At 36.0% G+C, this 17321-nt stretch overlaps 1 protein-coding gene across 1 annotated transcript in view; it reads left to right on the forward strand.

The window, feature by feature from the left end:
- Positions 1-6792: 6792 nt before the first annotated feature.
- SAMTOR (S-adenosylmethionine sensor upstream of mTORC1) overlaps positions 6793-17321 on the forward strand; it is an 89162-nt gene continuing 78633 nt past the window's right edge. Inside the window, exon 1 of the mRNA XM_072964650.1 lies at positions 6793-7079. Coding sequence (XP_072820751.1) covers positions 6920-7079 — 160 coding nt within the window. The 5' untranslated portion in view covers positions 6793-6919. The remainder of the gene's footprint in view (positions 7080-17321) is intronic.

Below are 17321 nucleotides of genomic sequence, written 5' to 3' on the forward strand. Positions count from 1 at the left end.
GTTATGTATACAAGAACTTTTCAACTATTTTCTCCCATTCAGTGGCTTGCCTTTTCATTCCCATAATAGAGTCTATCAAAGAGCATAAGTTTTAAATTTTGCTGAAGTTCAAGTTATCATTTTTTTCTTTTATGGGTTGTACTTTGCTTCATATCTAAAATATATTTGCCCAGCCCAAGTCACAAGGATTTTCTTCTAGAAATTTTATAGTTTTAAATTTTATATTTAGGTCTGTGTTCTATTTTGAGTTAATTTTTAAACATGGCATGAGCAGAGATTGAAGGACATTGTTTTGCATATGGATGCTCAATTGTTCCAGCAGCATTTGTTGAAAAGGCTATTCTTTCTCCACTAATTTGCTTTTGAAACTTTGTGGAAAAAACAGTTGTCTATGCATGTGTGGATCTATTTCTGAATGTTTTTTCCTGTTTCATTGATCAATTTGCTTCTCTCTATGCCAGTACCTTACTGTCTTGATTATGATTATTGTAGCTATATACTAAATCTTGAAATCTCCAACTTTGTTTTGTATTTTCAAAATTGTTTTGAGTTTTCTGGTGTCTTTTTTTAGAATTTCCATATGAACTTTAGAATCAGCTTATCAATTTCTACAAAAAGTTTTGCTCAGATTTTGATTGGGATTATCTTGAATCTTTACGTTAATTTGGGGAGAATTGACATCATAACAATACTGAGTTTTCTGACTCATGGCTGAATACATTTTTATTGAGTAAAAGAACTATTGATGTTCAGCTTTGGAATGAGGAATTTTCAGAAGCTTTAGGTAACTTAGAAACATCATGTTTATTACAATGTTATGGAAGGAAATTTTGATTTGACTTTCCAAAAAATTTTCTAATTATCTTGTCAAAATTTTTGAGAGAGATACAGTCATCTTTAGGAAGTGCATGGCGATTGCTTCATTCTTTGACATGTAACCCGTTATATTTCAGACTTAACATGAGATTTTTGGATTTGGGAAAAAATGGTGATTCGGTGACAAACTATTAAAATTTAAAGGGAGACTGTTATACATTCAATAAAAGAAAATCTAAATTTAGCTTCATGCACCCAGGAAAATTTCACTTTTCAGATCCTCTAAAAACAAGTAATACCTATCACATTTATTTGCTTTTGTAATTTTTTAACTCTTCAAAACACTTTCAGTTCATGAGTTTCTTTTATTCATACAATAACTTTGTGAAGTAGGAATGGCAAGTCATCATCATTTGGTAGCTGAGGAAACTGAAGAACCCAGCAGATAACAGATCACAAAAAGTCACAGTGAAAGCTAGCTACTGCTTCCAGGTCACCTGATTCTCTTCTGAGATGTCTATTTACTAGACACTTCTGTGAAAAAGTAGAACACACTCTAGCTGTTCAAATAGAAAAGGCATTTGTTAAAGGATGTTAGGTAGCCTCCAATCTCCAGAAGGACCAGAAAGGTAGACTTGCAGACTACCCAGCCCAAATCAACACCTAAGTCAGACCCCACTATCTCTGTTTTCTTGGTTTATATGGCGAGTGTTGGATATTGGAAGATAGAACAATAGTTACTATGATCCTAAAAGACCCACACCAGCACAGTCTCCCTCAGTGAACTGAAAGATTCCCTGTAGCTTCTGCTTCATTGTTCTGCTCTTTTCTGAACAGACAGTTCACTCCAGAGAATATGATTAGCAGAGTCTAGTCACTTATTTAAGCCTGAATTCATGATGGGAGACATCCCCCAAACATAAAAATGATGTTCAAAAGATACTGGGTAGCCTCAACATAGCAAAGTACATCTCAAAAATCATTCTTAAAGTCAGTGTGACTCACAGAGTTACAGTGGTTTGGGAGTTGAAAGGGATCTTTTAAATTGCCAGTGTTTTCCAAATTTTAAGCCATGACTCACTAAAATATCATAAAAATCAATGTAGTGTGCTCCATAGTTTTGAAAACTAAAATAGAATTGAAATACCACCATCATTGCACTTAGTGATTGGAAATATTGTCTGGGGAAACTTTTGTCCTAATTACATATATATGTCTATGTGTCTAAATACATGTATATGAATAATATGTATTTATATTTGTATATATAGTATGTATATATATATATATATATATGTACACATATATATGTGTGTATATATATCTCCCACCCCAGTGTAAAATGTATTTCTTACTATGAGTCATGGTAAAAAAGAAAAATTGAAAAACATTGGTCTAATCTGACTTTTTACATTTTACATTTTACATTTAAAGGAGAAAAAAAATAAGGCTCAGATAAATTAAGCTTCTTGCTGAGATGATTAATGTAAAGCTGGAATCAGGATGCAGAAAATCTCTCAGTCCTACTGTGCATTATAAGGACATCATCTAGCACCTGGAAGAACACTTCCCATTTCCTATGTAGATCTTTTCCTACATCATCTCAGTTGTGATGCTTAAATATATTTCATTAATTAGTATATCACAAAAATATTATAAATTTTATAGTTGCATTTGGGGTGAGGCAGTAATTAATGGTTACCACTTGCTGTAGTTAATACTAGTCCTAACACCATTCTACATATTAACTCTGGAAAGACAGCTAATTTGTGTTATTTTAAAGATGTTTATGTTGGCAGATATTTTAAGGATTGAAGGGGAGACACTGTACTAGTAGCTATAAACAAATTTTTAAAGAAAATAATTTTATTTCAATAAATAGAAGGAATTTTAAAGTTGTAATCTGCCATACTGAATGAAAATACATAACTGAAAGTATTTCTTATCTTGCTAGTTCCTCACTATGTTTCTATCAAAAAATTAAATGCATTTTCTGAAAAGGTTTCTATGATTTGAAATAAAATCTGAAAAACAAAAGTTTTTCAACAGTGTTTCTTAATGTGTCCAATTAATGATACATCTACATTAAAAAAATTTGAATTACTAGAAAAAAAGTACTTAAACTTCATGGATCTTTTTATACTTATGGGTAAGAATTATACAAATAATAAGTAAATATTTTAAAAATTCTATAGATTTTACTTTTCCAGTCTTCATCTTAACTGAATTTCTTAAAAATTCTATTTCTAAATAGTCATGAGCCAAAGATTTGGCCAGCTTGGAGTATCTCTATTTTCAGTAATAAAAAGGTTCATCAAGTCTTTTTGCACTATTGTTGTATACCACTGAATATTTTGTAAACATAAGTTTATTACTAATTCTTCTTTTACACACTATTAAAAACCTAATTGTTTTTAAGGTTTTAGTGGTAAAGAGGGTCAAAGAGAAGTAAAAAATACTAATGATTAATGCTTTAGATAATCAAAGAACCCCAATTTCCATTGTGTGGACTTCTCCTAAAGGAATACTCAACAAACATAGCAATGAAAAGTACAACACAACACGTTTGAAAAGTGCTCTCAGAATCTATTTGCTAACTCAGTGCCACCACCCAGATTTTTATATGGATTTTACAATTTACTTTTCATCACCAATTAATATTTTTTGAACTCTCACTGAAAAGAGAATGTACTTTATTTTTACATGTTGACTCTTTTCATTGTCTATGGGAATATTTGTTTTCCTTACAAAGAATATAGTTGTAAACAAAGAAGACAGGGTATTTTTCTTGCCAACAACATTTTCCTATATTGAATGGTTCTTTGACATAGGAACCTTACTAAGACACACCAAACCTTCATGGGGAAGAGTGTAAAAGTCTGGCAGGTAAGGCAAAGAATGAGGATGAGAAATTTAGTTATCAGGGGTTTTGTATAGTCATTAGAAATGTCTCTTCTTCCCAGACTGGTTTGTCTTGTTCAGTGAATACTGTTTAATATGAACATTCCTTTTCCCAATAGCCATTTAAAATAATAATGAGGAAAAAATTTTAAAGATTTTGACAGTAAATGAAATCCTGTTACACATGATGAGGGCAGGGGGAAGGTGCTGCTATTTTCCTGGGCACAGGATATGCTCACTGAATATGGCACCAAACCTACCTCTTGTAGTGAATTCCTCTTACAATTATTTTACTTAAATGGAAAATCCTGTTACCACTTTCTGCTACTTTAACAGACAGAAAGCTTTTTCCAGTATTACTAATCGCACTGGAGGAAGATTATAATATCCTTTTTATACTGTAGTCTATGGCCGGATGCCATTGCCCTCCAAAGAAAATTCAGTATTGGTGTTTCTCAGGACATGTCGACTTTTGCCCTATGTGAATTCATTCAAATTTAGAAGAAAAAAAAAATCCAGCTGTTCAATTTCTATTTTTGAGTTGTTTCTCAAGAAATTGTGAAATCAAAAAACAAGTTAAAAATATGGAGCTCTTCAATTTGCTTGAAAAATGACTGCTAGATAGTCTTAAGTTTCCTTTACTCTTATATTAGTGTTTAGTGTTTAAAATTATGAAAACCAAAAGACCCATTTAAGAAATAGAAAATTCCCATGTGTTTCTTAAAAACAGAGATCTTTTAAAACGTCTTCTCATTAATGACTGTAAATTGTACTACCAATATTTAGTAAGGGTGCAATAAAATAGACACACACATGTACTGCTGGAGGTGACATAAACTGCTACCACCTTTCAGAAAAGGCAGTTTGGCAATATACAATCAAAATCCTTAATTTATTTGACCTTTTGATTCAGAAATTCAACTTTTAGAAATTTAGTCAAATCTGTAAATAAAGAAATGGATAAGCATTTGTGTACAAGGGTGCTCATTAAAGCATTATTTGGAAGACAGAAAAACTGGAAACAGCCTACATGTGCAATAGGTGGGACTTGGTTACTAAAATGATAAGCTATTCATATAATAGATTATCACACAGCCATCAAGAAATTTTCCATTTGGAATAAGTATATAGAAGCAAAGAAAACATGTTAACAGCTGTTATCTTTCAGTGGTGGGTGTCCAGGTGACTTACTTTCTTTTTTTCCCCAGCTTTACTGAGATGTAATTAACACAACATTGTATAAGTTTAAGGTGTACAACGTTTTGATTTGATACTTTTATAAACTGCAAAATGATTACCACCATAGTATTAGTTACCACTTCCATCCCATCACATAGTTACCATTTCTTTTTTGCGTGATGAGAACATTTAAGATTTACTCTCTTAGCACATTACTTTCTTTACTCCTTTCTGTATTTTCCAGATATCCTTCTGTGTACATCTTTACTTTTTAAAAGGACTGAAAAATTCACTTGCTAGTAGTAGCATGGAAGAAAAAAATTTTTTAGCTATAGTTCAGCACGAATGAAATTTAATGCTCTCCTTACTATGGTTATAACTTCCAAATATTTGTACCTCTTTTAGCTTCCTGTGAGTATTAAAATATGGAAAGAGCCAACAATTGTATGTATTTTCAAGCTCTCCTTTATCCCAAATGAAATCCCCCCAAAGAAGACCCCATATCCCCATTTTATTAGGCATGTCCATGTTATTTCTCTTCATAATTACAATTAGTTCTTATGAACTTTATCTGTGTTTGATCTGCCTCTTCACTGTCTAGGGACACATAATTCACCTTAAATTTCACCAGTCTTCTCCCTTCACATCCTCCCTCCTGCTCCGCTTATGTACTGGAGAGTGCGTATAATGCCTTGTTTTTCAGAGTCTTCATTATTCAGAAGATGGCATATAACACAGTTACCTAACGCAAGCTTTATTCATATTTATAAAATCACTGATCAGATAATTATTGCAACAATTTTCAAACAACATCATGTAACCAAAAACTGTAGTGCGGGGGTGTAGGGTGGGTACGCTACAACCGAACACAATTTATTAATGATCTCAGCTGATTGAATCTGGCACTCTAGAAGCCTCAGTATCGCTTTCGAAGCTTGTAGAATCTACCTGTCTCTGAAAAGCAGTGTTCCACTTTTCTGCGACGGAAGTCAGTAACCACATTCCCCATAAGCTTCCCAAGAGGAGAGAGAAGTGAGGGAGGTAGAACAGGTTGCCAAATACACTTGCACATTCCGTATAGATTAACCCACCGAATTAAGGGGCATGAGGTCACTGACCCAAGACAACTTTAAAAGCGCTCAGAGTCCTGACGCGAATTAGACCAACGCAGACTTTCTCTGATACCAGGCCACCACAAAAGTTCTTGAGGGTATCGGTTGTTACCTCCATCCTTCCCCTTCTCCTGTCATCTTCTACTGCTTTTCTTGGCCCTCTCCTTTCCGCAGCTTCTGTGCCCTTCGCTCAGCACTGACACTAGGGGCATTAACCACTGCCGGCCGTGAATTAAACCGGTACTTAGTAGCCAGGCTTTTCCTTGGCGCCCATGAAAGCATCCATGCCTGGGTTTTTTAAGGGGTAAAATTCCAGTGCCGCCAAGTCATCTCAAAAGCGCTTCTCGGCTCTACGCTGCTATTGGGAGCCTACAACTCACAACGTGCAGTGGGGCTCAGGTAGAGGACCTAGGCCTCATCAAGCTAGAATATAACTAACAAGAGAGGGAATGGCTGAAAGACGTGAGAAAGCTGGGCGGTAGAATGATGCCTAAACTGAGCAACCTCAGACGCGCAAGCGCGTGGCCCACAGCTCGTCTCCCGTGGCCTCAGCACAGCGCCTGCGCACAGGACCGGGGAGCGGCGGGGAGAGACGAGCAGTCTGGCCTAGCGCTCCCACCGCCTCAGCAACCCCAGCCTGCAAGCCCCGCCTCCTCCAGCTGCTCACCTTCCCAAACAAGCGGGTGCGCCCCCGGCGGTCTCCGTCCATTGGCCCTTGGCCTTTTCCGTTTCCGCCCAGCCTTCCAGAGTCCACCAATCAGCTTGTGCGTTTGGGTAAGGGCCACCTCCGAGGCCGTCGCTCTGGCTTGTCTGCCTCCTCCCGCTGTTGCCTCCGCTGCTGCCTCCTCCCTCCCCACCTCCTCCGTGAGGCGGGCGTCTGCGGGGGCCCGAGGGGCGGCGGCGGTGGCGATATGGAACCGGGGGCCGGCAGCCGTAGCGCTGCTTGCGGGCAGGGGGCCGGGCCCCCGAGCACTCCGCCGCCCCGGGAGCAGGAGCGGAAGCTGGAGCAGGAGAAGCTCTCCGGGGTGGTGAAGAGCGTCCACCGGCGGCTCCGCAAGAAGTACCGGGAAGGTAAACAGCTAGCTGAGCGGGAGGAAGGGGAGGCCTCGTCGCCCCCAGCCCCTTGTCAACTTCTCCCCTCCCCACAAGGGGCCACCATTACCACCTAAAGGAGCTGCACGTCAGCCCCGGCCCCGGCCGCTCTCCCAGGCCCGGACGCCCCCTTCTCGGTCGAGTCCTCAGTCGGCGTCAGGCGCGCTCCTCCCGCCCCCTTTTCTTCGAGGGCCCTCGAGGAGAGTTCCAGGCCTGTGGAGGAGCCGAGCCCCCACCCCTCTCGTCCCCTGTCCCCAGCCGGGGTGCTGAGCTTGTTGTCACCACACACAGACACCTAGACTCGCACAGGAGGTGGAGGTCGCTCGTTGCGAGAGCCGTGAAGCTAAAACACGAAGGCAGGTAGAATCCGTTCGAGAAAGAAGGACGGACTGAGAAGCCCGAGTTGCCCCTCACTGACCAGCCTGTTTGATTTGCTGCTGCCTCAGACCCCCTAACGAGGACCTCATTCCTGCGGGTTTAGCCCGGCCGAGCTTCCTCGCATTGGCTTCCAGGGCTGCGAAGTCAGCAGGCCTTTTAGCTGACTGGACTTCACCTTGTTAAAAGGGGGAGGGGCTCCATCCTTGCCCCCCACCGTCTTCCCTCGTTCTTCAAATGCTGGCTCTTAGTGTTTGTTTAGACAGGGGAGGAAGAGATCTGGGGCAGGTTCTCAAAATGCTGTTTAGATTTGAGCAATCTGTGTAAGTACCAAGCCTCCTTAAGGATCCGCATCCCGGTGAAGCCGTTCCTACATCGCTGGGAACCCCTCTCATGGAAGATCTTAAGCGAAGGAAGAAGCCGCTGTAGCTTTTGCTTGGGCCTGAGGAGTGTTTATTGTTGGGATCTACAGTTATCCTTGGTATTTTAAATATAGGCTTTTTTTTTTTTTTACAGAGGTATTTTGTGAGAAACTGACAGTGAAAATTCCCACTTTTTTTCATGTGCTCTTTTTTTTTTTGCAAGACGTTTCTTCTAAGTATCAACATGAGAGAGAACTTTCTACTTGCTCTGGCTTTATTTAGCTTAATTACAAACTGAAAAGTAAGCAGCCTTCTAGTGTTGGTCTTATGCTTAGTTAAGTGAGGATTAGAAGCAGAATTATGACAGTGAAGGAGCAGACACGTAAAATCATTTACTTTTCATTTACAGACACTTTTCAATTACTCTAGAAGATTAAAACTAAGTGTCTTTTCTTTTGAGTGTAGCTGATGTGTTTCATTTTTCAAACTTTAAATTCAAAGTTTTTTCCCTTGGCAACTCAAGCCTTGATTTTTTAATAGCTGCTTAGATAGTCATTCTCAAAGATGGCCTATAGTTATTGTTTAATAGGTAGCAATAGAAAGAGACTTATCAGGCATCCTAATATGTTGAAAATTTTTTTTAAAAGAATGCTTTAAACCCCAACCCACAATTTATTCAATAAAATGAGTAGTTACCATAGTAACCATTGCATCATTCTTGATATTCAGAGAATGCACTTACATAATAGCAGTCACTGTAGGTTTTTATGTTGTTTGGATAAATGAGGAAATAAATGGGCTCACTTTCTCTTATGCTGTTCTGTACAAATTTAAGCAAGTACATCTTTTGAATGAAAAAATTAGTAGCATATAATTTAATTTCCATTTGTACCTTATTTATAATAATTTCATTATTATTCATTATTCATAAATGAATTAGTTCCTCTTAAATTAATACACTGCTAATGTGTCACCATGTCTTCAAGTGCTGTTTATACTTGCTTAGTTCCCACATGTTGAAACATGTCTTTAAGCCTGAATATTAACCAAGGGAACACTTGTTTAAAATGAGAATCAGTAGTTGGAAATTGCCAGAGCTAGAATAGATACATATCATTCATAAGTGAATGATCTAGTATCCTTCTGGGCAGGTAGTTCTGGCAGTCTGTAAACATCTGAATGAGACTGTTTTTAAGGCATTTTAGTGCCCTGAATTCCAGCAGTGATCTACTCCAGTGATATACAAAGCCCCATCAGTGAACTAGCAAAGTAAAAGAGCCTTTCTACCTTTATTTCTGACATGTAGGTCAAATCTTATAATTTGACAAAAATCCACAAAAAAGCCATCTGAAAAAGTCTGATCACGCACATAGTAATGCTAAAGGAATAATTTTTAGTGTTTTCCTTTGAGATTTTAGTATTGTTATAATACTGATGGTCTCCAATCTGCAAACATATTTTACAAGTTGATTTGCAAGTCAGCTCTGGTTATAAAATAATAATATAAATGGTCCTTAGGTGCTAGGTCAGGTTACAAAGGCCTATTTAATCAGTAACATACCTGAATTGTAATACCAGTAACTATAGAAGCTATCCTTCTTTTATAACACTGTTCCTATCAGGAAATGCAGTGAAAATTCCAGCTTAGAATCTTGGAATGTTAGACTAGATGGAATCTTAGCGTTTATCAATGATTCCCAAACATGGATAATCAGTAGACTCATATGGGTTCTTTTTAGAATGTTCCTGTATTCCACCTCAGATGTACAGTTTCAGAAACCCTATGAGTGGTGCTTGGAAACTTGTCAGCCACATTTTGAAGTGATGATCTAAACTAGTTCATTCCTTTTTACACATGAGTGAGCCAAATCCCCCATATAGTAAAACAAACAAACAAACTTGCTTTAAGTTTGGATAGTTTGGATAGTTCAACATTAGCATTGAACATATTTTATGGGAATAGTAATTTTTTCTTCCCAATTCCAAGCCTAATAGTGACTCCAGATGTTGTTATGGGAGGGAAAATGGGAAGCAGGAAGTAGACTTGAATTTGTGTTTGTAAAAGGATGTAAATTGATGGGAATGAGGCATTTCATGGGATAGGTATGATTAGCTGAGTTGGGGTTATGTAAGGTGCAGATTTCTTGGGAAGTGATGGCAGAGAAGGAGGTAAGTTGGAGCAAAATGAAGAAGGAGGCAAAACATTCACTGGATAGTAAGGACAGGAATGATAACTGGATAACGAGTGTCGGGTTGAATAATATAGTTTTCCCTTCCCTTATCTCTGGTAGTGGAATTTAAAATGAAGCAGGAATGAAAATGAAAATAAGATTTTTCTGCTGTGGTAGAAAAAGGTTTCTCTCTACACTTCCCAGCCTGTTTGCCCCACTGATGTCTGTTGTTGGTGATAAGCAGGATTGAGGTAGAGGGTAGTGAACAGGAGATGAAGTCCAGCAGGTAGATTTAATGCACTCTTTTCTTTTACCACTTTTCCCCTTTCTACTCCATTTTACTGCCTGTCCTATGTCACCATTTAGAGATCCTTTGCCTATTTGTGTAAGTGTAAAGTGAGAATTGGAGATAAAGGTCAGTGTTCCAGGCAGTGCAGATATCTGAAGTAGTTACCAAAAGGAAATGGGGAAATGTTTATCAGTGGTGATGAGAAGGAGTGTTTCTTGTGTCAGTCATTTATTTATATATAAGGGACAGTCTTTTAGATTGAGTTTATATAAATTGAAATTTGCTCGCAGGTGTGTTTTCTGTCTTTGAATTTTCAAAATATGGCCTCTAAGCCAAAAATATTTTAAATATATCATAGAGCTATAGGCAGCTTTTTAGTAAGTCTCTGCTTTCCAAATAGAGACTTCATTGTTTAATCAGATTGCCTGGTAAGTACGTATCTAATTGAGAACTGTGTATTTTCAGTTGTCTTTGTATGATTTTTTCCATAATCTTAGTCACAAAATCCCATTCCTATAATGATTGTTATTATGCTTGGTATCTCTTTTTTCAAACTGGAAGTATTTATGTAAAAACTCTAAGATAATGTAAAAGCTGCAGCTGTTAGTAATAAAAATATGATCTCCATTCCATTTAGTTTTGATTTTTTAACCTATCTTGTGCAATTTTCATCAATTTATTAATTGAAGTTACTTACTCTTTATGCCAGAACAGGTTAAAACAGTTTGTCACATAAACAAACCCATGCAGGTTATCAATCAGAGAAAAATTAAAATGCATATTAACCTGTTAACAGTTGTATTCTTAAGGTCATGGGTTAATGGGTGATCTTTATTATGCTTTTCTATATTAAAAAAAATCAATGTCTTTAGTAGCAATGATGATATTATAAAAGTAGTTAAAATAAATAAGACAGATTACTGATACTGAAACAGAAAAGGAGAACGCAGGATAGGCTGGTTCTGTAGACTAAGTCTGGAAAAAATTGTGTTACAAAGATTAAGAGCTGTTAGCATTTTGAGTCAATGACTAAGTAGCCTAGTTTAGATGTTTAATTCTTATTGATTATTCACATTATTCTACTTGTTTGAGACAGAGAAAGCTAGAATAGCGACGTAGTTTAAGCTGAAAAATAACATTTGTGATTGGTTGTTCTTTAGCAAGTATCTAAAACAAGAGAATTGTGGTGGGGAGTAGGGAAAAAACCTTTGAATTAGAAATAATTTTAAACTATAGCCAAAAGGTCTAAAACTGAAAGAATGAATGTAATGTTAGAGTTTTTCTTCTAACAAATTTTTGAAATTATTTTTAAAATTAGGATAACAGAGTCTGTTTTTAATTGAAATTTCCTATTTTTTCCCTTCAATGGTCTTCAGTACTACTTTAAAATAACTAGCTCCATGACCCCAAGACACTTTTAACAGGTTCTCTTTGTTTTACATTTTTTTTCAAATGAAGTTTTACTGTATTTTCTTTACATCTTCCCAGTCATGCCCATTCTGATATAGAATCAGAAAACGCTACTTTTTATGATAGAATCTTTGCTCAATCAGCAAAATAAGTAAGGTGAAAACTGTTCACAGCATGGCTTTTTTACTTTGCCCTAGGAAAATTTGAACTGCCATTGTAGCAAGGGAAAAAAAAATGAAAAGAATTTAATAATTAGTAACACTGAAAGATAAAGGGAACATTGACTAATAAACAGTCAACTCAGTGGGGGGCACATAGTATGTTAACTATTTGATTTTGTTATTTTTGGTCATCCTTGGAGTAAGGTATCTTTCTAGGTATTTTTTACATTTCAAAAGATACAGTAAAAATCAGAAGTATTGGTATAGAGCCTTTGATTGTTTTGTGGAGAAGAAAATATAGCAACAAATGCAGTGGGTGTTAGCCTTGATTTCATATCAGTGTCATCTGTGGAACTTTGTGGAACACAGACATCTACATTATTTAAAATCTCCATAGATTATACAGTGGACAAAGGGCTGAGGAATCCTGAGATAAAGTACTGTAGATTGGAGTAGGAAGGAATCTAGAAGAAAGGAAATCAGCTAGGGGACTCTTACACTAATCTATTTTTTAAGGTTAATAATAGCATAAGTAACAGTAACAATCATGAAAATAGAGAAAGGTAAGTCAAATACTTCTTGAAGGTCAAAGTGAGCAGTTTTAGTGAAAGTAAATGGGAAGAGTCAAAGATGATGCCAAGACTTCTTGCCTGGGAAAATATAAGTAGCCATTTCCCTGTTCTCTTTCTAAATGTGTGTATTGTGATGAGGGCAGGAAGAAAAGAGCACAGACAGGCAGGTTGGCTTGTCATAGTGATAGTGGTGATGATTTAGTTTGAAGGTATCACTTGGAAGTGAAGAGTTAGAAGCCCTCTCTTGAAGATGAAGCTGTGAGGGCTGGAGTGATGGTAAGTATAACAGAAGATACCAGTAGTGTCCAATTTTATAAAGTAAGTGCTCCCCATTCTACCTTATGCTCCCATAGCACAATTTTGTTTGCCTGTATCGTAGTTATCACTTAGCAGTTCACTTGTCTGTCTTTTCCGCTAAACTTTGTTCCTTAGAGTAGATCTCTGCCTTTTATCTTTGTATCCCTAGTACCTAGCATCTTACCTTGTAGATTTAAGGCATACACACACACAAAAGAAAGAAGTTAATACAGATATTTCCAGATATTTGAGTCTAATCTTTTTATAATCATAACTTTAAAATTTTAACTTTTGGATACAAATTTTTTGTAATGAATTTATGGTCATATCTTCTTAAATGAGTATATTAGATTAATTAAACCTTTTGAAAATGGTCCAAATTATTATTATTAGCATCATTCTATTTTAAAAAAACCCTGTGTAGTAGGGAATGTAAATATTTCACAGTACCTTGTTATTAACATTTGATACATGTTTGTTGAATCAACTTGCCTTATTTTACTGTATACTGTGAATTCTAGTTCTCTTCTTATCTGCTCCTCCCTCTTCCCTCCTCACTGGTTCCCAAATAGCAGTGGCAACCAAAAGTTAAAAAAAAAAATTTGTTCTCAGAAAAAAAAGAGAACTAATAAGGATATTGTAATGATGCAATGTGTGTCACTGTGTTTGTTGGTATTAGAAGCTGGTAATAATTTTGTGTATGTGTAAATATTTACTTATGTACTCTAACTTCACATGCAAAAATTTTGCAACCGTATCAATTCCCTAAATTTTGGAGGTGAAATTGGTACTGGCTGTAAAACAATCCAGACACCTGAGAAATGCTGATCTAAACTGTACTAATTTATTGTGGTTTAAGTGTAGCTATATTAATGCTCATTGCAAGGGTTATTTTAGAATCCCCGTGCCATTCGAGGGACATCTGAGTATCCCCTATTCTTCTTTGTATAGAAACTCCTCTACTTATATAGAAATTCCTATTCCCATTTATACAGAAATTAAGTCTCAAAAGATTCTCCATAACTCCTTTGTTTACACTAAACAAGTGATCTGTGTGGTCATTGTTTCACAGGGGAATAATAGATACTGATGCCTTTGATTCTAATTTGATTTTTTTTCCATCTCTTGTACAGGGTGTATTCAAAGAGTTTTACATTTTGGATTAACTGTTTTTTTTTTTATCATAAATATGTTTATAATAAGAGAATGCTCCAAGCACAGAAGATTCACCATGGGCCAAATTATGTTTGTAAATATGAAGTTTTATCCACACAGTGTTTTGTTTTTTAATTAAGATTTGACTCTTGAGTTTGCCCTGGGCCTCAGTTGCTCTGTATATTGTTTCATCAGGCATTTGAGTTTACAACCTTGCTATAGACCTGTGGTTTTAATCCGTGACTGCACAGTGGATTCATTTGGGAAGCAGTAAAATAAATAGCCAATTCCTACTTCAGACAAATTAAATGAAACTTCTAGGTGATTCCAGTATGCAGCCAGAGTTGAAAGCACTGCCAGAAATCTAATAATGCAGTTGCAGAGACTAAATAACTACATTTGACTGACAAAAGACCATTTGTTTGTGGCTAGTAGAGTCAGTGTACTTTGCTTTAGTGCAAAGCTTTGTTCGTATCCATTAAAGTTCATAAGTTAAAAACGCATAAAGAGGGGCAAGGTGGTATAGTGGTTATGAGCGTGGACTTTGGCACTTGACTGCCAGGTTTGATGTGTACCTTTGAGAAGTTTACTTAATCTCTCTGTACTTCAGTTTCTTTATCTGTAAAGTAAAAATCTACCTCAGTGGCTTGGTATTAGAATTAAATGAGTTAATGTTTGTAAAGTACTTAAAACAGTATCTGGCACATAGGAAGTATTATGTGTGTTAAATACATAATTTAAAAAGTTATAAGTGTATCTGTAGCTGTTTTGCCTGGATGCATTTAAGGACATTGCAGATTGAATGGTTCCTGGAATTTCTACCTAGACTGTTCTGTAGTCACTTTCTTCTTCAGTATTAAAATGGCTGTAGTATTTTTTTTTTTTTTGCTCCCTTTGCTGCTTATAGTTCTGACTTCTTATATGAAAGATCCAACCTCTTAGCGCATTGGAATGTTGGGATTTTCCTCTTGTCAGAGAAACTACTAGTTGCAGCTCATTAGATGTAAGATGCAGCTTTTCAGCTAGTTTCTTTGTTTGATTCTCAAGAGCTGCTTCATCACCAAACACCTTGGATGTTTTTGTCCCACCTTTAGGTGTGACACTATATCAGATGCTCAAGAATTCTGAGAAGGCTGGTCTGTGTGTGATTTAAATATGTTTGTGAGACAATCTGGTCCTGAACACTTTGTCTTAATGTCTTAGGTTGGCTGTAGAACTTGTTTCCACTTGGTCATGAGTTTCTCTGCTTACCTCTTGTTAGAGGAAATGACCTTTCAATGTTCTTTGAACTTGAATTTGGTAATCTGGTCATTCATAGATAATGCATCTTATAGCCCATATTTGGTGATATACCCAAGTAAAAAAAAATTTTTTTGAATTTTTAAAAGTTTAAGATTTGTGATACTCAAAATTACTTCTTATTTTTAGATGACCCTCAAATTTTATGAAATACAGTTTTTATTTTGTAACTTTTGATGTGTTCATGGCACATATTTTATAATGAAATCTGTTAAGGTACAGTTTATATGCAATGAACTGTACCCAGTTAAAGTATATAATCCATTGAGTTTTGACAGATATATACACCTATGAAACCTTTACCACAGTCAAGACGTAGAACATTTCTATTGCCTCTAAAACTTCTTTGTGCTCCTTTGCAGTCATTCTCTCTCTCTATACTCTTGGTCCCACTGATCTTTTGTCCCTGTAGATTTATTTTCATTTTTTAGAATTTTATATACATGGAATCATGTGCCTTCTCTTCTGCATTCTACACCGCTTAAGAACCGCAGTAGTGCACTGTTAATCTTTGGTATCATGACTCACAAGGCTAAACCACCAAGAATAACGGCATGCAATTCCTATCTTAAATTGGCCTCAGATTTATATTTAATAAATTTATTACCTTCTGTGCTGTCTATTCTATCTTTTTATAATGAGAATTAGGATAGTTACTGAGAAAATATTATTTCTAGTGTGCTTCACATCAGATGGTCCTGGCATGTAAAAATGCATGAACCTTAGTACCACCTATTCATTTTTTCATATTTAAGTACCTTTTAATCTATTTAGTGTTATTACCAATATTTTCTTCTTAATCTTAAAGATTTTCCAAAAAGATCCATGTACTGTTGTCAAAGAACTTAATGGAGATGACTGCATTAAAACTTGAAAGTTTCTTTTTAACAAAAATGTAAAGTGAAAAAAAAATTATAAATTGATTTAAAACAGTAGAGTGAGTCTCCAGAAAATTGACTCTAAACCTCTTATTTTGATAACACTATTTTAACATACTCAAATTTTACTGCTTATTCATCACTGTTAGCTGTTGAAAGTTATCAACTATAATTTGAATTTTACTGTAACAACTAATTTAATTTGTACTTTCTGGTGTTCCTGTCATTTTTGAGCATGGAAAACTTAAGTTACTTTCTCCCCACTAATGGGGAACCATGATTAACTCATATAGCTTATACAAGTCGTAAATCAAAAGTAGTCTTTGCTTTTCAGTTTAAACTTTCTAATGGGAAAATCACACCTGGTTTTAATAGACAACTCTATATATAAACAAATGACAAAGTACTATATGGATGGCAGTTGCATATTTGGGGAAATTGTAAGATGATCAAGAGGAAGGCAGATAAATCCTCTCCAAGAATATGTGAATTCACTTATGTTTTGAAGGAAAGAAATTTGCTATATCAGATGGTATGAGAGAGGTTAATTCATAGAGGAAGAGTAGAATCAACTTTAAAGAGATAGTTTAGGGATTCCATTGGTTCACTTGAGTTTGGACCTGTAATACAACTGTTCTTGAGGTTATTAAGTAAGAGCAACAATAAATAACTTCTTAACTTATTTCATTGTCCTTGGTCCTTACAAAGACAATGCAGTCAAAGTAATAATATCTTAAGATAATCATAAAATATTAAAAATGGAACTCTGTCCTTTTTTTTTTTTAACATCCGTATGACTTATTTATTTTATAACTGGAAGTTGGTACCTTTTGATCTCCTTCACCTATTTTGCCCACTCACCTACCCCCTGTCTCTGGCATCTACCCATCTGTTCTCTGTTTCTGTGAGCTTGGTGGGGTTTTTATCCTTGGATTCCATGGAACTCTGTCTTTTTAATTAATCAGTTAATGATTGTGCTATTTTTTCTTAGTTATTGTCTTTTCATAGGAAGTAGCTTATATTTTGTTTATTCTTTAGTTGCGGCATTTAATTTTTGTGAAGGTGAATTTAGTCAGTAAGTATGATGTTATCTTGGTAGTAGGCTTCAGAATAATTCAGTTCATTGATTTCCATACTGAACTTGGTTTAGCAACTTTAAGTTGACATCGCTTGTGTTTTAAATTATTAATTAATTTTTAATTAGTGTTTTAAGAAATTTAAATGTGAAAAGAGTGTAACAAACAGAAGTCAT

Source organism: Vicugna pacos, chromosome 7 (genome assembly GCF_048564905.1).
Source record: "Vicugna pacos chromosome 7, VicPac4, whole genome shotgun sequence".
Taxonomy (NCBI): Eukaryota; Metazoa; Chordata; class Mammalia; order Artiodactyla; family Camelidae; genus Vicugna; species Vicugna pacos.